This window comes from Ricinus communis, chromosome 6 (assembly GCF_019578655.1).
Source record: "Ricinus communis isolate WT05 ecotype wild-type chromosome 6, ASM1957865v1, whole genome shotgun sequence".
NCBI classification, from domain to species: Eukaryota; Viridiplantae; Streptophyta; class Magnoliopsida; order Malpighiales; family Euphorbiaceae; genus Ricinus; species Ricinus communis.
Genome location: NC_063261.1, coordinates 4831445 through 4857130, shown reverse-complemented (window position 1 = coordinate 4857130; position 25686 = coordinate 4831445). Strand labels below are relative to the sequence as shown.

Genomic DNA, 25686 nt, shown 5'->3' with positions numbered 1-25686 from the left:
AGCCTGACCACTCACTAACTTAATTAAACCTTATCTAACATCACTGATGTCACAATTAATCTTAACCATTAAATTCTACATATTTAATTCGGTCTGCCAGTAGAATTAGGCAAGACCCGAAACTACATAAAATTACAACTGATAAGTTTATTACTTCTACTGTGGAGAATCTAAAATCTTACAAGTCAAACATACCAAATCAAATACATCACCCGATGATGAAGGAGTCTGGTTATTAGATAAGAGCCACAAGAGGACTAACAATCACAAATCTGAAAAATAGTAAAATTGAGACTATCAGTCTCGAGAGTGAGTTAAAATCATATATCCAAAAACAATTACAAACACTTCAATAACACATTTATTTATTTAAATAAATGTTAAGCCATGCAAAAATAGACGTGTCATGCCATGCTTAAATAAAATAATTTTCACCTACTACGGGACGGAGTGCCTCAGCAGAACCCTAATCCCAACACTAAACATCTCGACTCTCTCTCATTCTAACAGAACTGGCGCCCAAAGAGCGAAACTCAACTAGGATCCTTAAATCCAGTTCAGACACTTAATTATCACTAACACTCTTAGCCTTTCGGCTCTCTTACTCCAATAAGACTGGCGCCCAGAGAGCGTAGCTCAACCAGGGTCCTTAACTCCAGTCTGGTCACTTAGGTTTCCAAATAAGGCGGCGACCAGAGAGCAATGCTCGACCAGGGATCTTTACTCCGGCACACTCACTCTACTCAACCCAGAGAGTAATGCTCGACCAGGGCAATTCCTAATTTACCTTTTTAAAATTTACAGACCTTTACTCCTTTATTTTTTGTCTCTGGTTCATGTTCTACAGTCGTCCCATCTCGAGTCAACACAAAACAATAAAATCGTACTGCAGAAAATGAAACTTATATAAATAGCGATTAAAATAACTGATTAAAGTATTAAATCATGTAATCAAAATTATTCGTAAAATCTCAACATAACACATGTAAATAGAAATATGACTTTAACTCACAGCTTTGACGACCTCCTAGCTCTGCTCCGAGGCCTCGGGTGGAGCGAGCCGAACTGATGGATTATCTAATTACAAAAACAATTCATCAATAACATTGAAACATTTGACCGTTTACCCTAGGTCTAGATTCTTAGGACCGACTATCTAAGAATTTCGACTAAGGTAAATTCTACCGAAAATTCGGCAGAACCTCCCCTAAAATATAGATATTTACCTGCCCCCCCTCCCCCCCTAAAACGGGTCTAGGACCTGCTAGAAAACACTTCAAATATTCAACAATTTATTTTAATGGGAGTCGGGTCCCCAATATTTCACTATTTTTTCCGACTCCGCTACACATCACAAATCACGACTAAAGGCAGACAGACCGACAAACCATTATTTTAACACATAAAATCTCTAATGCTCAACACAATTCAATAAACATATAATTTACCAAAGAATTCTAAAATCAATGGGCCAGAGAAAATTACAGAGACGCTTGATCGCTCGGTCGACTCGCCCCCAGCTGCCGGAGTTCGATCGATGATCTGAATGCACCAATGGACTCGAAACGATGCGCTGATGATGATCCCCGCTTCTGATCTTCTGATCCGACCCCCGATCATTCAAAGAGATTTACGGATGATCTCGGTCGTCAATTTTCAAACGGAGTCCGATCGCCACGAAACCGGTGCCATTAGAAAGCTTGAGCTGAGAAAAGTCCAGATATGTCCTCTGATCAGCCAAAGTCGCCGGAGCTCGCCGGAAAAACCAGAAAACGCCGGCTGCCATCCATTTTCTCTTTCCACCGCGAACTTCCAACTCCAGCCACCATTAGCGTCGCGTCGCTACTGCTGCCAAAATGAAGCCCAGGCCAAGGGGAGTCGATCGCCACCAAAAATAGTGGCTACCGACGCCGGAAACGCTATGAACGGCGTCCAAAAAAGTTGCTGCTTTCCTCCCTTTTCGCCGCCTGCCGTCGTCCCTAACGCTGCCACCTTTGCCACCCTTGAGCTCGGCGGCGCTAGTTGCACCTCCGGCCAGCTTCGCCGAGCCCTAGACGGGCGCCTCCTCCGTCGGCCATGGAAGCTGACGTCTCTCTCTCTCTCTCTCTCTCTCTCTTTTTCCCTTCTTCTTCCTTTCGTCTTTTCCTTTTCTTTTCTTTCTTTCCTTATCGGCAATTAGTCCCTAAACTTTTTTCTTTACCATTTAGTCCCTCAACTTTTTAATTACTAACAATTTCATCCTGCAAAATTTTTAATTAATCCTTAAACTTTTTTTTTAGTTTTTCAATTAAGCCCCTAACTATTTAATTTAGGCCAAATTATAATTATTGAAAATATACAATTACATAATTACCTTTGCTTTTAAATGTAAAATTACCAAAAAGCCATTGCCGACATATTTAATGATAAAAATACCAAATACACAAATTTTCATTAAAACCTCATATTAATAAAATTATTCTTTTTATCTTTATTCCAAATTAAATTTTCAATTTAATCCTAACACTTAATTAATTTAATTAATCAATGTACTAACTATTTTTCAATTAAAATCAACACCATTAGCTAATTAAAATGCCCTTTTCCCCAATAATTCTTTTATAAAATATCCTTTACTAATTCTTCCATAACTCTCAAGTATAGAATCTTAATACATATATATATATATATATATATATATATATATATATATATATATATATATATTTGGAGAAAGTATTAGATGACCAAAAATATAATTTATTTTTTCAAAAAAATTTATTTAATTAATTTCTTAAAAATCAAACTAATTAGATATAGAAAATAATTTCTTTATTTGTCTAGCATTAAAATTCCAAATTGCATTTAAATCATTCCCTTTAAACCAAATAAAAGTAAAGTAAAATTTACTGAAATAAAAACTCATTTATTATTTAATATTAATATTATCATTATTAAAAAAAACATTTTGGATATTACATTATCTGTACCTTTTGCCAATTAAAAACTTTAATCAAATAGTAAATCTTTTCGGCATTGAAAATCAATGTACTAAATTAATGATTTCGTTTATAGAATAAATATTTCTTACAAATCCTTTAGGGGCCAATGAAAATGTCAATTAATAATTGATCAAATATATAAAAGAAAGTTAGTCCAAAAATATACATAAAGAAAAAAAAAATATATAATAAGACACCTTTTTTTTGGACAACTTGAAGCATTTTGTAACATTTTATTTTCTAAATATTAGATTTGAAAACTCTATTTATTATATTTATTATATATCTATGTAACTATTATCATTTCTAAAAATTTTGTCCCTAAATTAATTGTATATCTTTATTTGGGTAGTTATTCTTTTTATGTATATACATAGTAAATTTTAAAATTTTATATACGAATAATAATTTTTGACTATATATTTTTTTAATATATAAGTTGTATATGAATTTTGATAAAAGAATTCTTATACAAATAATTAAAATATAAAAATTTAATAAATATTAATTGACTGATAATTTATAAATTATTCATTTATCAGTAGATAACTTTAATAAAATATTTTTTTTAGTCTTTAATTATATTATTATATAGAAATTATCACTTAGCTGTTGAAAAAAGCTTTTATTTCCTTGAAAAGGAAGTAAAATATAAAAATTTAATAAATATTCATTAACTGATATTTTATAAATTATTCATTTATCAGTAGATAACTTTTATAAAATATATCTTTTCTTAGTTTTAATAATATTATTATATAGAAATTATCAATTAGCCGTTGGAAAAAACTTTCATCTCCTTCAAAAAGAAGTAAAAGAATAAAACGAAGGTTCCCATATCTTTTCCAACCTAAATTAAGTCGGCCTAGTGTTTAGCTTTTTCTTTATACATTTTTTTTATTTTTAATAATAAATATAATTAGTATATTAATATATAGCGCTAGAAGAATATTGTTTTTGGAAAAAGGTACATTTTTGCCCCTAATATTTAATATGAGGAAGCAAATTAGCCCTTAAACTAGTTTTAAATGCAAATAAGTCATTAAACTATCAATAATTTATAATTTGAACTCTTCAATCCAACAAAATGATTAACAGCGTTATTTAGTAATGATGTGGCTAGCAGTAAATCCATTAAAATTGAAATATACAGTGTTTATTATTTTGAAATAATTGAATACATTTATGATAATATTTAAAAAAATAAACAAAAAACTTTCATTTTCTACTCGTTTGAGTTCTTCCTTTTTCCCAAAAGGAATATTAACGTCTTCAAGATAGGCAGATAGAGTCATAGAATGTTTGATTTCCTCTTTCACACGCCATTGCTTGTGTTTATTTCATTTCTCTCACCTACTCTGCTGGGACTAATGGTCATGGTCGCTGGAGACTTCTGCCCGGGCGTTGAATAACTTGGACTTTGGATAACCGCTGATCTCAATATCGCTGGGCAAATCATCTTCTTCACATGGTTTTGGAAAATCTTTACAATTTTCAATTACATTAGTCATTGATTTTACTACCATATTACTTAAAGAGTATGGTGATGCCGATGGCTAAGGCCATTGTTGACCATGTCATCACTTTGTAAACAGAACATGTGTACAAAAGCTTCTCATCGACATGTTAGTATTTATATATCAAGAACAATTAAAGTATTTAGTGAGAGTATGGTTTTGAAATACCTATACATAAAAAAATTAACCTCTAACACTATTTTGGTGAGAGTATCATCTTCATAACTGCTGCATAGATATCAATCTCATATTCTAATTAATTCTTCTTGATTCTCAAACCTTTTTCATAACCTCGAGTAATATTGATACTTTTATCAAACCCAAAAACTCAACATGCCTATATCAAACTAGAATGTTAAGAGAAACAAACATTAGACGTATAAAAGCAGCATATGAAAGTAGAGAAGTAAAAATGCTGAAAGCGAAAGAACAACACAAGCATGCTGCCAGAACAGAAGAGTTGAAGCTTCTTTAACTGCATAATCTCAAGCTTGCAACAACTCCAAGCAAAATAGCACTAGTGTTTTGTATTGCAACAAAAGCACATAAATAAACCTAATTTTAAAACAAAGAAGATCAAAGTAATGAAAAGGGAAAATTACAATGAATGAACATGGCAGTTCCTAAAACATGGCAAATCTCTAAGAACATGGACATTAAACTAATCATGTAAATCTAACATGCCTAGATCTAAATTATGTGAACATATTGATTATCAACATTACCTAACATATTGATTTATACATGTTGTAGAATAATATAGAATATTATAGAATATGGAGTAATTAATAGAAGATAGAGTATAATTAATTAGAGATAATTCTAAAAATTAGAATATTCTAGAATAAAAACTTTTCCAATTGTATATATATATACTTCCATGATCAATAGGAAACACAACAATATTTTCTACTTTTACATGGTATCAGAGCCTAATATGATTATCTGATCCTCCTTTGCTTCAGATTGCCCAAGTGAGCAATCATTTGTTAAAAATAATTTTCTGTCTTAGTGAGCAGTACTGTGAGATTCTTGTGGTGTTTCTTTCTTTGTTGCCTGTGTCTTTGTTATTTGGACACTGCTATTATCCATTTTGTTCTCTGCTTCCTACTGTTGTAATCATGAGTGGTACCAAATCAGTTTCTGTCACTATTGATATCATTCCGGCAATGACGAAAATTACGGATCAAAAATTAAATTGGTCCAATTTTCGTGGATGGAGCAAGACTGTACGTGTGTATTTACGAAGCATCAACAAGGCTTATCACCTAACAGATAATCCTCCGGATGACAATACCAAGGAAGCTTGGTTAACAGATGATGCCCGCATATTCTTACAGCTGAGGAACTCAATTGACGGTGAAATACTTCCTCTCATTGATCACTGTGAGTATGTTAAGGAATTAATGGATTATATAGATTTTATGTATTCGGGTAAAAAGGCAATATTTCTCGTATTTATGATGTGTGTCGGAGCTTTCATCGTACTGAACAGCAATATCAATCTCTCACTGCTTATTTTATGAACTTTAAGCGTACTTATGAGGAGCTTAATGTTTTATTACCCTTTAGTCCTGACGTGACAGTCCAACAGGCTCAACGAGAACAAATAGTTGTAATGAGTTTTCTTGCTGGTCTTCATCCTGAATTTGAGTCGGTAAAATCTCAAATTCTTTCCAGTCCCCAAATTCCAATGTTGCAGGAGACTTTTAGTAGGGTTGTCCGCAATGAATCAACTGCATCAGTTGCTCCATCTCAGCCGACTAATGCCTTCATCAGTCGAAATACTGATTCTGGGCGATTCAGCAGGAACATTAATAAAGGGGGAAGTTCAAGTAATCGGGTTTCAGAACAAGGGGGAGATGTCTACTACTATTGTCATGAGCCCAGACACACAAAATGAACTTACAAGAAATTGCAAAATAGGCTTCAAAAGAATCCGTCTGCGCATATTGCAGCTACTACAACTCCTTCTCCTCAACCAACTGATAAGACAATCATGGTTTCTGCAGATGAATATGCTAAATTCTCTCAATATCAAGAGACATTAAGGTCTTCCTCGTAGCCTATCACTGCTATTGCCGACTCAGGTAATCCAAGTCAATGTCTTCTTTCCTCTTCATATTGATTCTGGTACTACAAATCATATGACAGGCAACCCCAATCTATTTTCCTCTTTTCAACCACATTCCTCTTCTAGCACTGTTAGTTTAGCAGATGGATCGCCCTCACGTGTTATTGGCTCAGGCACTATTAATGCAACTTCATCCCTTTCTTTATCATCTGTCTTACATCTTCCACAATTTTCCTTTAACTTAATCTCTGTTAGCAAACTTACTCGAGCATTAAATTGTTGTATCTCATTTTTTCCTGACTACTGTCTCTTTCAGGATCTTATGACAAAGAAGACTATTGCTAGAGGACATGAGTCAGGAGGACTATACATATTGGATACTCAGGTGCCTAAACCCATTGCATGTTCCAGTGCCCTCAGTCCATTCGATATTCACTGTCGATTGGGTCATCCATCACTTCCGCTACTTAAACAGTTATATCCTCAGTTTTCTAGTATATCTACTTTAAATTGTGAGTCTTGTCAGTTTGCCAAACATCATTGTGTGTTTTCAGGTCCAAGAGTCAATAAACGGGCTAGTAGTCCTTTTGAGTTAGTTCATTCTGACATTTGGGGTCCTTATTCCGTAGTGTTTAAAACTGGATTTCGTTATTTTGTCACTTTTGTAGATGATTATTCTCGTGTTACTTGGCTTTATTTAATGAAAAATCGTTTTGAGTTATTTTCACATTTTTTTTTATTTTTGTGCTGAAAATAAAACACAATTTAATCTTTCTATGCTTAACTTAAAAAGTGACAATGCAAAAGAATACTTATCCCACTCTTTTCAAACTTACATGACTCAAAATGGTATTCTTCATCAAACTTCTTGTGTTAATACACCTCAGAATGGTGTAACTGAAAGGAAAAATAGGCACCTCCTTAAAACAGCTAGAGCTTTTCTATTTCTTATGCAAGTTCCTAAATCATTATGGCCTGATGCGGTTTCAACCGCTTGTTTCTTAATCAATCGTATGCCATCTTCTGTCCTTCATGGTAAGCCTCCTTATAGTATTCTGTTTCCTAATAAACCTCTATTTCCTATCAAACCACGAATCTTTGGGTGTACATTTTTGTCAGAGATGTCCGTCCTCATATTACAAAATTAGATCCTAAGTCTCTTAAGTGTGTCTTTCTTGGTTATTCTCGTCTTCAGAAGGGTTATCGTTGTTATTGTCCTGATCTTAATCGATACTTGGTATCTACTGATGTTACTTTTTTCGAAAGCACTCGATTTTTCTTTGTATCTCCTTCTTCAGAACAAGCTGAGGATGATGATTGGTTGATTTATATGACTACCAGCATAGTAGCTACGGACTCCAATCCACCACAAATTCAGCAACCACCTATTCACCATGTCTATTCCAGAAGGCCGGTTTCCAGCGATTCATGTCCTGTACCTATGGCTTCTTCATCATCAAATCCTTCTCCCGACTTGGACCTTCCTATTGCCATTCGAAAAGGTAAGCGTCAGTGCACTTACCCCATTTCTTCCTTTGTATCTTATGATCATTTGTCACCTTCTTCCTATTCTTTTATTGCCTCTATCGATCCCATCACTATTCCTAAAATAGTGCATGAAGCTTTATCTCACTCTGGTTGTCGTCTCGCCATGATAGAAGAGATGAATGCATTAGATGCAAATGGTACTTGGCAATTGGTTGATTTACCTACAGGCAAAAAGGCGATCGGATAGGTCAGTGGCTCACCTCAAAGCCCGCTTAGTAGCAAAAGGCTATGCTCAGACTTATGGAATTGATTATTCTAATACTTTCTCTCCTATTGCTAAAATGGCATATGTTTGGATTTTTATCTCTCTAGCCGCTACACATGACTGGCCATTACATCAACTGGACATCAAAAATGCCTTTCTTCATGGTGATCTTAAGGAAGAAGTTTACATGGAGCAACCACCTGGATTTGTTGCTCAAGCGGATTCTGGGAAAGTATGTCATCTTCACAAATCATTATATGGGTTGAAACAAAGCTCGCGAGCTTGGTTTGGAAAATTTAGTGAAGCTGTTGAGACATTTGGGATGAGAAAATGCAAATCTGATCACTCAGTTTTCTATAAACACTCGGAATCTGGCATCATTCTGTTAGTGGTATATATGGATGATATTGTAATCACTAGGAGTAATTCTACATGTATTTCATCACTTAAGTCCTTCCTTCATTCCCAGTTTCACACGAAGGATTTGGGAAATCTGAAATATTTTTTGGGTGTTGAGGTAATGAGAAGCAAGAAAGGTATTTTTCTGTCCCAGCGAAAATATGTCCTTGATTTACTGCAAGAAACAGGAAAACTGGGGGCAAAACCATGCAATGCACCAATGCATCCTAATATGAAATTCACAGAAGATGGTGAATTATTTGAGCATCTTGAGAGATATAGACGGCTAGTTGGGAAGTTGAATTACCTGACAATAACTCGACCTGATATTGCCTATTTAGTTAGTGTTATTAGTCAATTTATGGCAGCTCCAACAGTTCATCATTGGGCAGCCTTAGAACAAATATTGTGTTATCTAAAAGGAGCTCTAGGACAAGGAATTCTCTATCAAAATCATGGGCACACTCAAATCGAATGCTTCTCGGATGCAGATTGGGCAGGTTCTAAAATGGACAGAAGATCCACTACAAGCTATTGTGTTTTTCTTGGAGGGAATCTAGTCTCATGGAAAAGTAAGAAGCAAAATTTTGTATCCCGATTAAGCGCGGAGTCAGAATACAGAGCTATGGCAAAAGCAACATGTGAAATTATATGGATATACCAACTTTTGATGGAAATTGGTATAAAATTGTCTTTACCGGCAAGACTTTGGTGTGATAATAAAGCTGCACTTCACATTGCTGCTAATCCAGTGTTTCATGAACGAATAAAACACATCGAGATTGATTGTCACTTTGTTCATGAAAAACTACAACAGGGCCTAATCACTACTAGTTATGTGAAGACAGGAGAATAGATAGGGGATATATTTACGAAAGCTTTGAATGGAGTTAGAGTGGACTACTTTTGTAACAAGCTGGGCATGATTGATATCTATGCTCCAGCTTGAGGGAGAGTGTTGTAGAATAATCTAGAATATTATAGAATATGGAGTAATTAATAGAAAACAGAGTATAATTAATTAGAGATAATTATAGAAATTAGAATATTCTAGAATAAAAACTTTTCCAATTGTATATGTATATATACTTCCATGATCAATAGAAAACACAACAATTTCATATTTATTTTTTACTTTTACAATACATATGATTATTTAAGATTGAAAATTCAAGAATAAAAATTATCAGTTTCAAAACCCGAGAAACATGCATGAAGGAGAATCTCATAAATCTCATAGGAGAATTAATTCTTAACATGTTAAACACAAGAAAAACATGCCATCATGTTATCTAACATGTTAATCTATTCATATGATTCATCAAATTTGAAATCTAGAAACATGGAAGTTATCTAATTCAAAATCCAAGAAGCATGCATATTACAAATCAAATAAATCATACCAAGAATTATTCCTAAACATTCCTAGCATTTGAAAATGTCCAAACATAGTAGATCATGTTGTTTCTAACATATTTCTACCAATCGAAATAGCAAAATCATAAGAAGTCAGAAAAGAAGAAATAATGATGATATGAGTTTTAGAACCCTCAAATTGTCACTGTATTTTGTGTTTACTTTTAGAAATCACAGTATGTATGCCAAAATCTTATGAATCATTCTGTACTCAGTTACTAAACTCTAAGCCCAAGGCTTTCTTTTTCTATTTATAAGGGAAGGTTTAATCAAACCCTAGAGCTTTAGATAATATTCTAATTTATTTGATAAATATCCATAATTAGAAAACTTAGTTTTTAAACTTATCAAAATGTTTAATGAAGATTATCGATAAATATTGAAAATTATGAAAACCATTAAAAATTTGAATAATTATCAATAAAACATTCTAGAAGAGGTATTTTTATTTATTTTGGCATTTTAAAATGAAAAGTACTAAAAACGATGCGAAAATCCAATTTTTGAACCAATTGGCACTATACAGAGCCAACCAGCATTATCTAGAGCCGAATAACACTGTACAAAGTCGATTCGCTCTATGTTAAGCCAATCGGCTCTGTGTACAACCGATTTGGCTGTACGCAGAGCTAATTGGCTTAGGGGTTAAAAAGCTCTAAGAAATTTTATAATGTAGTCACTAAACTTGTATAAACTATTGTTTCACCCCTCAAACTTAATTTTTCCACCAATTGGGTCCAAATTGATTCTAGAAAATCAAATTGATTCTAGAAAATCAATTTGATTCAATTATTCTTAATCCTAACTAGGATTCACCCATTCTCAACCTTTCGAGACTTGAGAAAGGCAGTAGCTTTTGGGTTTTCTGTAATTCTCTCAATATCTAAATCCGAAAAATGGGTGCTGACAGTCTCTATACATTAAAGGCCTACATCCTATTAGATACATTAAAACCCAAATTACCTAAACCTTATTAGATCACTTTTAATTAGGCTCAACCTTATATGATAGTCTACAATACATAATTATTCACATACAAGCTCAATGATGGATTAAGGATCCAACAATCTTCCACTTGAGCTATATGTATAACCTTATAATTATGCGTTGCCAAAATAACCATATAAGCTCAACTTTGTTGTCGTATATGAAATGCATCTATAACCAATCTGATCCGTCAACCATACCAACATAGGATCAAGGTTGCCTTTGTTACATCTTTTCTAACTTGACTTATCAATGGTCACATATATTGACACAATTGAATGACATGGATCATGATATGGATGTGTAGTAAGGAAATTTCATGTAATATGATATTAACATGTCTATTTCTAACTGGTCCATCCTTAAACCTTAGTAAGATCAAACCATACTAAAATTAAAGTGCGAATAAACTAGAACTTTATTTCTATAGAAGACAACCTCAAAATACTATAACCGAAATAACTGAAAATATGTCTATAATATATAAGCATATAAAGTTACAAACATCCACTAAAGCTTAATATAATCAAATGACATGACATCTATACGAGCATGTGCTCATGAAACATCTTGGATGGCAATCCTATAGTAATCGGATCTGCAATCATGGAGTCTATACTGATATGCTCTATAGACAACTGTCTACTCTGAACTCTTTCTTTAACAACTAGAAATTTAATGTCTATATGCTTCGACTTTGTCGAGCTCCTATTATTGTTAGAATACAAAACTGTTGATTTATTATCACAAAATAACTTCAGTGGTATATCCACACTGGCTACTATTCGTAGTCCTATGATAAAATTTTGCAGCCATATCTCGTGATTGGACACCTCATAACATGGTATGAACTCTATTACCATGGTAGAAGAGGCTATAAGGGACTGTTTAGCACTCTTCCAAGAGATACCACTTACAGCTAGCAGATTTTATACTATCTTGGCATCCAGCAAAATCAGAGCCAATATATCCAATGATCTCAAGCTTATATGACCTCTGATATGTGAGCATGAAGTCTTTTGTTCTTTATAAGTACCGCAATGGTCTATTCCATGATTACTTAAATATTTGCTCAACATCCTAGTAATGTATGTGATATCAGGTTGTGTACAAACCTGAGCAGACATTAGACTCCCTATCGCCGAGGCATAGGGAATCTTCTGCATTTCCTTTTTTTTTTCAAAACCATACTTAGGGCACTGATTGAGAGTAAACATGTCTCATTTAGCTAGAAGGGTATCACCTAGTTTGCAATCTTGCATGCCATATCTTTTGAGAACCTTTTCGATATAGCTCTTTTGTGATAATCCAAGAATACCTCGAGAGCGATCCCAATATATTTTTATGCCTAACATAAAAGAGGCATCACCAAGATCTTCCATCTCAAAATTCTCAGCTAGAAATCTCTTTGTTTTATGCAATAAGCCTATGTCATTGTTAGCAAGCAAGATGGGATCGACATATAAAACCAAAAGAATGTATTTACTCGTACAAAACTTAGGTATATGTAATCATCGACAAAATTCATCTCAAAATCGAATGAGATGATCACTTGATGAAACTTGAAATACCATTACGTGATGCTTGCTTGAGCCCATAGATGGATTTTTTAAGTTTGCAAACCATATTCTTTAAGTCTCAAGATTCAAAGATTTCTAGCTGCACCATTTAAATCATCTTATCAATGTTACCATTAAGAAATATCGTCTTCACATCCATCTGTTGTAACTCAAGATTGAAGTGTGCCACTAATGCCATTATAATCCTGAAAGAGTCTTTCAAAGATATCGGAGAGAAAGTCCCTTTATAGTCTATGCCTTTATTCTATGTATAGCCCTTTGCAACTGAGCAAGCCTTATATCTCTCCATGTTTCCTATTGAATCCCCCTTAGTCTTAAATATCCATTTACAACTAATGGGTTTCGCTCCTTCTGGTAGCAAGATAAGGTCCCACACGTCATTGTTCTTTATGAACTTCATCTTTTCATTCACGGCATCTATCCATTTTTAAGAGGTAGAACTTTCCATGGCTTGACGAAAGTTGATTGAATCATCTTCCACCACTCCTATGTTTGTCGCATGTTCTTAGAGAAATACAATATAGTCATATGGCACTGCACTTCTCCTCTCTGTAGTGGATCTCCTGAATGGCATAGGTTCTTGAGGTGCTTAAGTTTGTTCTTCTATAATAGTTTCTTGAAAAGGAGGTTCTCCAACATTGTTTTGATCTATTGTGTCTTGAACAAAGTTAGGAATAGGATTTTGATAAATGCCAATAACACTTGTAGGAATATCAATGTTTCCTCTTTAAAGACAAAGTTCTTAGTTGTATCTCCCCCCGTAAACTCGGCATCCTCAAAGAACCGGACTTCCTGTCTTGAAAATTAACTTGTAGGATTATAAAATCTTTACCCCATAGATCTTTCAAAATATCCAATAAAATAGTTACTCATCATTCTCGAGTCTAGTTTCTTTTCATTAGGCTTATAAGGCCTTGCCTCAATTGGACAACCCCAAATATGTAGGTGCTTTAAACTAGGCTTTTTGCATGTTCAAAGTTCATAAGGAGTTTTGATAGTTGCTTTAGGTGGAACTTTGTTAAGGATATATGTTGTAGTCTTAAGTGCTTCTCCCTGGAGTAATTATGACAAGGTAGAATGACTAATCATGCTCCTCACCATGTCTTTAAGCATTTTATTTCATCTTTCAGCTACACCATTCATAGTGGGCGAACCTGGCATGGTGTACTATAGGACGATACCGCATTCCTTTAGAAATTTGCTAAATGGTCTTAGACGTTGTTTACCTTAACTATCATATTTGCCATAGTATTCACCAATACGATCGGATATGATGCTTTTGATTCTTTTATTGAGTTAGTTCTCAACTACAGCCTTATATTTTTTGAACACATCCGATGACTGTGACTTTTTATGAATGAGATATACGCAGCCATATCTAGAAAAAATTTCTATGAACATTATAAAGCATTGTTGGCCATCCTAAGCAACCATAGGGAATGGTCCACAAATGTCCACATGTATAAGTTAACATAAACATCAAAGTTTGTGAAGTCTAAGGGATCTAGAATTTTATCTGCCACAAGTCTTCCTATTCTCCATCTAGAGATATGGCCTAATATCCTATACCATAACACAACTGAATTCTCATTGGTTAATTCTCTTTTAGTACCTCGTGTACTTAATTATAGGGATTCATTAAATGAAGCAATTGTATCAATTGAATGATTATCGTATCTTGACAAAGAATCGAGGCTAACTAATTTTGAATCATGAAATACACTAAAGTTTCCATTCCCAATTGAATAAGAATAACTTGATTTATCTAAAGTAGAGATAGAAATCAAATTTTTTCTAAAAGACAATACAATAAATGTTTCATCAAGATCCAAATAAAATACAGTCCTTGATAATAATCTAAAAGTTCCCATTGCTTCAACTTGAACTGTTTTGTCATCGCCCATATAGATGTATCTTTCACCATCACTTGGCTTATAGGAATTTAGGCAACCCTGCATAGACACATTGATGTGAGTCATTGCACCAGAATCTATCCACCATGTGTCTCTAGGAACTGCAGTTAAATTAACCTCCAAAAAAACTAAATTAAGACATATACCTTTCTTAGCACGCCATGCGTGATAATTGGTGCATTGCTTCTCCTTATGCCGTTTAGCTCCACAAATGAAACAGCTAGTACTTTTTGGTTTATTCAATTTCTTTTCTTGTTTCTATTGAGATGCTTTATTTACAGCCTCTTTATCTTTTTTTCTTTTGTTTCCCCTTGCCCTAGTCTATAAAGGTTGAGGCCAAGTGAGCACTTTCTGTTCCTATTTTGCTTTAGCCTTTCTTCTTCTTGAGCACAGTATGAGATGAGCTCATTCAAAAACCAACTCTCTTTCTGACAATTGTAGCTCACCTTAAACTGGCTAAACAGTGTTGGAAGTGATATCAAAACCAGATGCACTAGCAAGTCCTTAGAGAGTTCTAGCCTAAGTGCTTTCAACTTTGGAGCAAGATGAGACATCTCCATGATGTACCCCTTGATATTGCCTTTACCCTCATACTTCATAACTAAAGAAAACCTAAAAAGTATATAAACCCTAGAAATTCAATCTTTTCAGTAACAAATGGTATTTTAAGGCAGATTTCCAATTTTAATATGTAGTTCTAGAAATCTAATTCAAGCAAACATAGTTTAATTGTATTTTCCTATCATTTAACTAATCATATTCAAAACCTACTAAAATCACAATATAAAATTCAAAACTCTACATGTTCCTATTATCAGATTCAAAATCTAATAAAATCAACATGTTAAATGGAAAGAAATCCTAATCTAATCATGTTTCTAGATCCATAAATAAACATAAAAGAACTAGTTGAGAAAAGGATGCTGATGATGTGGATGTAGGGGAACCCTTAGGTTATCACTGTTGGTTGTTGTTTTGTGAGTCTCAGGAGATGAGGAAGCCGCTGAATTAAAGATTGATCGAGAATCCAATTATGCTTTTAGATTTCAGAAAAACTTCTGTCATTCTATATGGGTTTTTCTAATCTAGATTCATTTCTTACTGGCTTGCTAAAACTAACTCACTATATATGTCGATGTATCAATGTAGCTTAAAGAATACCTTTAGGAATATAGCTAACCCTAGATCTAGGGTGTATCATTTCTATTTATAGCAGTAGAGTTAGGAAATCCTAGAAAAAATAGATAAATATTCTATTATTTGAAAAATAAACTATCAATTATCCCTTCCCTTTATCAGATTAACGTCAAATAAAAAGAAATTAAATCTTTTATATTCAAACAATTATCATAAAAAATATTTAAAAATTTCAATAATTATCATAAATACCTAGAAACTTCTTTTTACCAATTTTGACGTTTTAGGTCAAAAATACGCTTAAAACAATATCAGATTTCCAAAAATGACTAATCGGTACTATGAGAGCCAATCGGCTCTGCACAAAGCCAATTCGACTCTATGCTAAGTTGATCGGCTCTGTGTAGAGCTGATTGGCTCTAACAGGCAAAACGTTTAAATTTTTTGACAACTTAGTCTCCAAACTTGTAAAAACTACTGTTTCACCCTTTAAACTGTATTTTTTAATTGATTGGGTCCAACTTGATTCTAGAAAAGTAATTTTAAGTCTATTCTCAACCTTTACTCGGATTCACTCCTTTTTAATCTCCCGAGACTCGAGAAAGGTAGTAACTTTCATCATCGGGTTTTCTATAATTCCCTCGATATCTAGATCCAGAAAATGAGTGCTTGTTTTGTGTGTTATGATTATCTTAATCAATGAGATCCTTGGTGGGAATTGAGAAAATTTTTAAATTGCTTCCATTGCGTCTTTCCTTATGTTTTAATATCAATTCCTAATATAAGAAGACGACCAACATCTAGGAGCTGCTGATGCACTCACAAGACCACAAGAAGGCTCTGATTCAGGCCTTATCTAGCATCACCACAAGCACAACAGCTACCCTTGAGGTAATTATCAAAGTGGTAACTGACAAGACCAACGAAATGATCACTTACTCGGATGAGGACTTGTCACTAGAAGGAAGGGACCATAACAAGGCTCTCTATATCGTGGCTGAAGTGAAAAGAAAGAGGACCCCATGTGTAATGGTAAATGATGTGTCAACCATCAATGTATGTCCTTCTCACATACTTCTTAAATTGGAGATGACTGTAAAAGGCCTGAAGCCATCCGACATGGTGATAAGAGTCTATGATGAGACCAAAAGGGACATCGTCAGCACTGATAAAAACGATCCCCATAGAATCCTAGGTCGAATTCACTATCCTAGACATCCCACTGACCTTTGTTTTATTATTGGGTAGGCCATGGTTTCATGCCCTAGGAGGAGTTCCTTCCATTGTGCACCAGAAAGTCAAATTCCCCTATGAAGGAGAGATAATCACCATCAATGCTAAAGGTAGTAAGGTTGTCTCAGCTACTCAGAAAGCCACTAAGGAGCTTGAAGCCCTTACTAGATTTCAGGTTGTTGCCCTCTATAAGGACTATATGGATCCAAAAGTGGCGAGTATGTTCAAGAAGATGGACTTCATGCTTGGAATAGGTATAGGAAAGAATCAACAAGGATTGTAGAGCTGCTAGACTTTAAGGGATAAAAGACCTGATATGGCCTGGGATACCATGAGGACGAAGATAAGGGCAAACCAAAGGGTAAGACTCTAAAAGACATTTTTGCCCAAAAGTATAAGCCCTACTTTATAGAGCCCAAGCCTGTTACAATAGCTAGGACTGAGGTGCTGGAATTTGAGATTTTCAAGAGTTTAATCTTCAATAGGATGGTTGTACTAAGCATCAAGGATGTCTGAAAGAAGGTCACAGCTAAGGTCGAAGAGTTGAAGCTAGAAGAGTTCATATACTTATCGAAGAAATTTGAGTCCGCAAGGGTTAGCTACTTTAATAGAAGAAAATGTCATTGATGTATTTTATGAAGAGATTGATGAAATAACATCCGATCTTTATAAGGACGATGTCTTTTTTGCTTCTAAGATCAATGATATGAACTCTGATTTTACTTAGTTGTGTGATATCTTTCTTGATGGTAGTGTGCATTTTAATAATCATGGCATGTGCATGTTTGACATAAATTTCATACAAATTGATTCATTTAATTTAGGAATAGATGAAAATCCAAGGCATATTTTGATTGCTCATGATATAATTCCTGAGGAGAGGAGAGAATTTGAAAAAATAATAGAAAAGAGAAATTCGGTATTTGCTTAGTCATATGAAAACATGTCAGGGTTAGACAGAAAGATAGCAAAGCATCATATTCTGACCTATCCGCACATCAAGCCTATCAAGCAAAAGAATGAGAAGGCTAAGGCCGGAAAGGGCAGAGAAGATCCGACAAGAGGTCGCTAAGCAAGTAAAATCTAATTTCCTCGATGTAGTTGATTATCCCAATGGTGGCAAGTATTGTCCCAATCTTGAAGAAAGATGGAAAAGTCAGAACGTGTGTAGATTATTGGGACCTAAGTAAGGCAATACCCTAAAGACGGTTTTTCCCTTCCTCACATAGATGTGATAGTCAACAGTGCCACCTCAAGTGTGATATACACCTTTACTGATGGGTTCTCCAGATACAACTAGATATGATGGCAGTAGTAGACAAGTTGAAGACGGTGTTCATCATCGGATGGGGCACGTACTGCTACAGTTTTGAACTAAAGAATGCAGAGGCAACTTATCAGAGAGCAATCACTACCCTATTTCATGATATAATGCAAAATGAAGTGGAGGTATATGTAGACGATATGATGGTTGAAGTTGAAACAAGGTAAGGGCACTTTCAGGCTGTTGATAGGTTTCTAGGATGAGTGGAAAGGTATAATGTAAGACTCAACCCGAAGAAGAGTGTATTCAGAGTGACATCATAAAAGCTGTTAGGGAATATAGTGAGTCAACAAGGTATAGAATTCTATCTAGACAAGATAAAGACTATTCAGTAAATGCAAACATCGAAGATAGAGAAAGAGGTAAGAAGGTTTCTAGGATGTTTGCAATACATTAGTAGATTCATTTCTAAGCTCACATTGATTTGTGATCCTATCTTCAAGCTTTTGAGGAAACACTCGCATGTTGTGTGAGATGAGAATTGTTAGAAAGCCTTCAATAGGATTAAAGAGTACTTAATGAAGCTGTCGTTATTGGAGCCACCTGAGGATTGGTAAGTCGTTGATTCTCTTCTTATCCTTGGCCAATTTATTGCCGGCACCCCGGTTTATCTTGCAGTGTAATTCGTAGACAGAGCCATACGTGTGGGACTGTCTGCTTCTTTAGGTTTTTTTTTCTATATGAAATTATAATAAAATAAATTATAAAATTAATATTATATAATTTAAAATTATATATATTGAATAAATATTTTTATTTATAAAATTAACTTTTTTTTACCTATGCGTTGTACGATTGTTATAATTATTTTAACTTTAAATTATAATTTAAATTGAATTTATATATAAAGTTAAAATTTTTAATACTTTATAACTATTTATGATATTTTTAGAAATAATAATAAATTAAATATTTTTAATGTCTTTCTTAATTTTTTATACATAAACTTAAATTTTATGTGTTAAAAATAAGCATACATGTCAAAATTATGTCAAAATATAATAATACATTTTAAGAAAATTTATATCTCAAAATTTAATAAATATATATATATATATATATTATAGGTAAATAAAATTTAAAAATTAACATAATTGGTGATATATTTTTTTATTTTTTCAATTAGTCATACTTTAGAGAATTAAAAATCGATATACTATTGGCAAATGATAAAATAAATTATCTATTAAAGCTAATATAATATAATTTTTAGAAACTCTTTATATACTAAAATTTCATATTATTAGTGAATGAAACTAATTATTTGTACATTTGAAAATTTAAGAATTTTAACAAAATATGATTGATAATTTCATAACGAAAAGTGTTATATTTTTATAATGGATATTAATATTTGTCATTCATAGGATAACATTCATTGCTTAATGTAATGATGCTCATTTTGTATTACGACAATTTTTAAATGCTTATTATTTTAATGAAAGATTTCATCATTTATGATTTTTATGTTCATTAATTTATTCTTGTTAATTGAGTAGTTATAATTCTATCTATGTTTCTCAAATCACTATGAAGTAATTATTTTCAGATGAAAATATATATTGAAACATTTTTATGATTGATAAAGATATCCGTCATTTATTGACATAATATAAATTGTCTTTACAGCTAATAAAAAAAAAACGTCAAGCTAAAATTATCTTATAAATTTTTATATTATGGTAGAAATATCTTTTTAATAAAATAAATAAATGAATATTTAACGCTTAAGTAATAAATATTAAATATATGTTTAATAAAGAGTTAATGTAAATTTAATACAATTTAATGTATATAAATTAAAAAAAAAAAAAACACATTAGAATTCTAATACATGATACCTAGCAGGACCACATTACAATGTGGTCTGGATTGAATAATATAAGGATAAAAACCGGAGTGCATAATATAAGGCTTTCTATACTTGTAGATATATAATTGATTGATAAATGATTGTTAAGTAAAACTACTTGTTTGTATTAAACTGCAGAGTCGTAAGTCAACAAATTTGGGGTCGGTGAAATTTCAACGTTTTGTATAAACGAAAAGATGTTAAAAAACAAAAGAAAATAAAAGTTAAAGTGAAACAAGACAGGGAATAAGAGTATGAAAAGGAATAAGATGCTAAAATGTCAATTAATTCAATACTTGATTTAATTATTTAATCAACAAATTTCACCATTAATCTCTATTTCAAAAATAGAATAATAACTCTAAAGTCTAAATAAGCCAGAACCACAAATTTCACCCTTCCTTTTTGCCCTGCTGAAGTCAACAACCCCATGTCAACGACTCAGAAAAGCCTCCAAAGATATATATATATATATATATATATATATATATATATATATATATATATATATATATATATAAAAGTTAATGACAAGTTATATAGAAAAGAGATTAAATACTATTTACTTACTGAAGTTTGGTTTCTATATTATTATATTTAATTTTTAATTTTAATAAAATTAACTACTACTCTTTCCTGTGTTAGTCGAATGATTAAACTAGTGATTTAAGACTATAATCTGATCATCAAACTTATTATCAAGTATCAAATTTGTCCAAATTAATTTTTATTATCAAATTAGAGTAAAATTTTATTTTTAGCATAAATTAATTTTAATATCTAATTAAAATCATAAATATAATATCTTTTTCTTGCTCTAATTTTTTCTTAATACAATTTAATTCAAACAAATTTAAATATTTTAAAACTATCTATATTACAACAATATTATTAAATTACTATAATAATATAAAATAAACATTTCTAATTAAAAAAAATCATTCTATTATTATTTTTATTATATATTATAGTTAAACTATATTAAAAATAAAAATTAAATTAAACAATCATGCCTTAATCTAGTAAAATAATCTAGATACTAATTTGTGTTAAGAATAAAATTTTATTCTAATTTAATAAAAAATTTATTTTAGACGAGTTTGATATTTAATAATAAATTGGCTTAATTGCAAAAGAATACTCGACTTTTGGTGTTTTTTTTAATTTAATCACGTGTTTTTAACTGTAATAATGTCATGCGCGACCTTATCAATTTTTTCAAATCGATATATAAATGAGATTTTCGGTGAAGTTTATTCCACGTGGCTACCAGAGCTTTAGTAAAGTAAACACATAAAAACAGTGCGTTTTAAAGCCAAATCAGAAACGGTGCGTTTTGGAGAGGAGAAACAGTGCGTTTTTGACATCTTAAATTGAAGATCCTTGTTTCCAAATTCATTGTGCTTCATATGCCCCAAATATCTTAATTTTCAAATTCATCTGCAATCTCTAAACCTAGTTATTCTTATTCTCGTGCTTCATATGCCCCCAAATTCACATTCGTCTGCTAGTTTGAAGCTAATGGTGTTATATTAAGTTGATTGAAAGTTTTTTTTTTCTGGTCCTATAATGCTTCAATTGTGAGCTCGATCAGTAGTTCGATGGCTTCACCCTAACATAGCAATGGCTTCCTTATACGAAAAAGGTGATGAATCATTTGAAGGCTAGAAGGGACGCATTATAAGAGGTAATGAAAGTGAAGATGGTAATGGAGTCAACGATGGTTGAGAAAGTATGTAGCTGTGAAGAAAAGAATGAATAGTTTGAGTTACTGCAGAAAAATGTTGATGACTGCAGAAAACTATTGTAGAAAACTGTTGATGACTGCAGAAAGCTTAATTCTGAGAAGAAAATGCTACAAGAGAGTGTTCTGATGTGGTTTGAGAAAGTTTTATGTTCTACTACTCATGACTGTGGTTATTGGTATTGATATTGTACTACCTATGAGTTTAGCATAACTATTGGATAAATATTTGTATTGTAATTTGAACAAAAATGTTGAATAAATGAAAATGTTAATCTATGATTATTGAGCATTTTTACATAGGCCATATAACTTGAAATTGGATGCCTTGCACATATATGGTACTAGTAAAATCATAAATGGAGAATACAAGTATTTAAGAAGAATATTTTCTGATGAAAATAAAGGCATTATCTACCTTCAAAACATTCTGTTAATAGGTGTGAAAACAAAGGCAATATTTGCCTACAAAAAAAGAGTATAAAGATTGCTACAAAGAAAGGCACAAGTCTGCAAACAAGATAATAGATACAATATGTGTCTAAAAAAGAAAATGTTCTGCTCTACATTTAATCACAATTGTAATAACCAATCAAATTGTTCGACTCTCATGGGTTCCAATAGGTGCAACACCTCTCCCACCATTTTTAGCTTCTCTGCCATGACCTCTGCCCCCTCCTCTTCCACCTCTATTGTTTGTTGAACTTGCAATTATTGGTCTGGCATAAGAGGGAATTGATTTGCCCTTACTTGCTACTGTCTTTGTACCAGAAATGAATTTCACTCTCCTTGATTCAGGCATCTAGAAACCAAACATAATTGTTCCGTTAGACTAGGCATAAAATCATAAGAAAAAAATAGATATTATATTATCCTCAAATACATGTTGCCAAAATCTTCAAAGATTCTTACTCCATAACCTTGGTTAACCTGTTTGTATAACCATAGTGAATACAAATTGGGCTTCCCATTGTTCAAATGTAAACCAAATACAAGTGTTCAAATAACTTACTAATGCAGTTTCTTTTTTCCTGTTTTGAGACCTATTTTTGGTGGTTTAGCCAGATTGAGGTCCATTTGAAGGTATGCTAGCAAATTGACTTGGTCCAGAGAAGGTGTGCCAGCAAATTGACTTGGTCCACTTGAGCTAAGGACATCAGACTGAGTTGTCAGGGAAGTTGCAGTAGATCCAAGTCTAGAAGTTGCTTTTCGTGGCCTGCCATGCTTGACTGACAATTTAGGAGGCCTCTTGAAAGATGGATCATTTTTCATCTTACAACTCCTCTTGTTGTGCCTGACTCCTCCACAAACTGCACAAGTCATTTGAATTCCTTGTCTGGACAGCTTATTAGGATTCTTTGAATCTTCAATGATATCTCTCTTCCTATTCTTCTTGGGTCTACTAGACATTTTCTTAAATTTGGGTGCCTTGATTAGAAGCCCATCAGCTTGTGGCCACATTTTTCTACCATTCAGTAGCTCAAGAGCATTTTTGTAGGTTTCAATATAAGTTTTTACAGTATAGTACTTGTCCATAAAGGTTGCACTATCCTGGTTCATCCAATGAATGCTAGAACAGGCATGGATACAAGGAATGCTTGTTATCTGCCATGCTCTACAAGTACAAGTGTGCATATTTATATCAACCACAAACTGATCCTCTCCTATTTTCACTTGAAACTTGCCACCAACAGTAGGTTTGCAAGTACATAATCTACTATTGTACTTGGTTTCTTCAAGCTTAGTTCTTATTCTAGGTGTGATGGAGTCAGTTAAACCACTAGCATGCATCAACTTACTGTGTATTCTCTCTATTAATGCACATCCGATCTCTTCTAGCATGTCTATAATGGTCATACTCCTAAATTTCACAATGTAACCACTGAAGGTTTCACTGACATTGTTATCAATCATATCACACTTAGAAAGCTCACGGATAAATGACTTACAAAATTTGGATGGATCCCTCTGTAAAAAATTGTTATAGGCAGCTTCATTCTCTACTTTAATTTGATCAATGGCTTCCTTGTAAGCATCTTCATAAGTACTTCTAGCTGCACTCCAAAACATGTTTGTTTAATACTTTCCCCTTAAACTCCTTCCAATTACAATAAACATGTCTAGCACAATTCCTATGTTCAGCAAAAAGTGCTAGGTTTTTTATAGCATTAGTAAGACCCTGTGCAATAAAGCAAATACAAATATAAACTAAACAACAATTAAAATAGTTAAGAAAAATCACATTTTGTTGGTCTGATATAAAGGTCCAGCCTAAACCATCTGTAATTTGCAGCTCCTCTAAAATAATGGTTAAAAACCAAGTCCAAAAGTACTCATTTTCACATTCAACTACAACCCAAAAGATGGGAGCATTTGATTGTTCCCATCTTTAGCAACTGCACATAATAATGCCCCTCCTAAAAAACTTTTCAAAAAACACCCATCAAATCCAATAATGGGCCTACAATACTTCAAAAACCCTTTCCTCAAGGAACTAAAGCCTATAAAGAACCCTTTAAAAGTGCAGTCTTCATCAAGGAGGAAATCAAATCTGCCTTCCTTATCCACCCTTAGCAATTCAACTTTATAGCCTCTTAACTTAGCATAATGTTCCTGTATAAACCCTTTTAGCATATTAAGTGCTTTCCATTTTGCCCTATAGCATTTTGTTCTTAACACTTGAACACAGAACTTATCAAGTAAGTCATCCTCCAAGTCCTTCACACTCCAATTGGCATTTCTTCTGAATCTATGTATATATTCCTTAGCTATCCATTCAGAGGTAGCTTGCCTATTTTTCATCTCGCTAGGGCACCTATGCTCACCAACATATGTCTTAATAGCAAAGGTATGCTCTCTTTTAATCATGCTTCCATACAGTCTCCATGGGCATCCCTTGTCACATCTCATTTGAAATTGGTACTTGCTGCTTCTCATCACCTGCACTTTGTGACCATTAATAATTGACCATTTACAAATTGTAACTTTGTACTAATGTGCATCTTCAAATCGCATTCCAAGAACCAGCTGTAAATACTTATAATCACATCTGGGATCATATACAACCCTCTTTCTCCTCTTTCTTGAACCCTCTTCAATGTCATCCTCATCAGTACTGTCTGAATTCACATCCCCATTAGAGTCTTCGTATTCACTTACAAAGCCAGATGCTTTATGTCTAGCATTTTCTGCCCCAGTAGTGCTATCAGTAGATGATCTTTTGAACTACAAACCAGTGTTTCCATGTAATCTGTCAGCAAGCTCATTAACAGGCATATAATTCTTATACTTTGCTATACTTTTCCTTGCTTCCACATACTCATCATCATCTGACAGTTCATTATCATTTAGTCCATCATCTGTGTCACTCTCATCAACTGGTAAGTATTCATGATCCTCTTCCGATTCTACTTGCTGCTGCAATTGCTCACTATGCTCAACACTGACATCAATCACAGTGTTCAACTCATCACACTCAATCTCATCCTCAGTTTCATCTAAATTATCTACACCTTCTGAATTTTCACTAATACAACTAACACCACCATCTTTTCCATGAATAGATTGACTTATACCACTAGGCAATGCTACTTGTCCTTTCTCTTCTTCAACATAGACTTGTAATACACTATTGGCATCATCTATATACTTAATCATATATACATTAAACCTTTATCATCCACCATTTCCCTTAACCCATCATTCAAACTCAATCCTGGAATCTTATAAGAAATCTTTGCCCCGTAATACCCTAGTTTTTTCTGCTTCATCAAGTA

At 33.1% G+C, this 25686-nt stretch overlaps 2 protein-coding genes and 1 long non-coding RNA gene across 3 annotated transcripts; all 3 read right to left on the bottom strand.

Annotated features, from left to right (window-relative positions):
- Nucleotides 1–420: 420 nt before the first annotated feature.
- LOC125370449 lies at nt 421–2165 on the bottom strand. The gene is made up of 3 exons (XR_007216420.1): nt 1486–2165; nt 1013–1077; nt 421–886 (listed from the first exon to the last, which is right to left on the bottom strand). It is a non-coding gene; the product is annotated as an uncharacterized LOC125370449 (long non-coding RNA).
- Nucleotides 2166–22921: 20756 nt separating this feature from the next.
- Nucleotides 22922–23980, bottom strand: LOC125370257. Its single transcript, XM_048375256.1, has one exon. It carries the CDS (start codon nt 23978–23980, stop codon nt 22922–22924), a length of 1059 nt encoding a protein of 352 aa, XP_048231213.1.
- A 279-nt stretch (nt 23981–24259) lies between these two features.
- LOC107260890 lies at nt 24260–25567 on the bottom strand. The gene is made up of 3 exons (XM_015716386.2): nt 25144–25567; nt 24935–25098; nt 24260–24850 (listed from the first exon to the last, which is right to left on the bottom strand). Exons 1-3 carry the CDS (start codon nt 25565–25567, stop codon nt 24260–24262), a joined length of 1179 nt encoding a protein of 392 aa, XP_015571872.2.
- Between the last annotated feature and the right edge of the window lie 119 nt (nt 25568–25686).

Bases quoted from the DNA above. Each gene is read 5' to 3' on its own strand.
- LOC107260890 (XM_015716386.2), bottom strand. From the start codon at position 25,567: ATGATTAAGTATATAGATGATGCCAATAGTGTATTACAAGTCTATGTT. The intron at 25,099-25,143 runs GTTTGTAGTTCA...CTACTGGGGCAG, and splicing joins CAGATTACATGGAAACACTG to AAAATGCTAGACATAAAGCA. The intron at 24,851-24,934 runs GTTCTTGGAATG...CACAAAGTGCAG, and splicing joins ATTATAAGTATTTACAGCTG to GTGATGAGAAGCAGCAAGTA.
- LOC125370257 (XM_048375256.1), bottom strand. From the start codon at position 23,980: ATGTTTTGGAGTGCAGCTAGAAGTACTTATGAAGATGCTTACAAGGAA.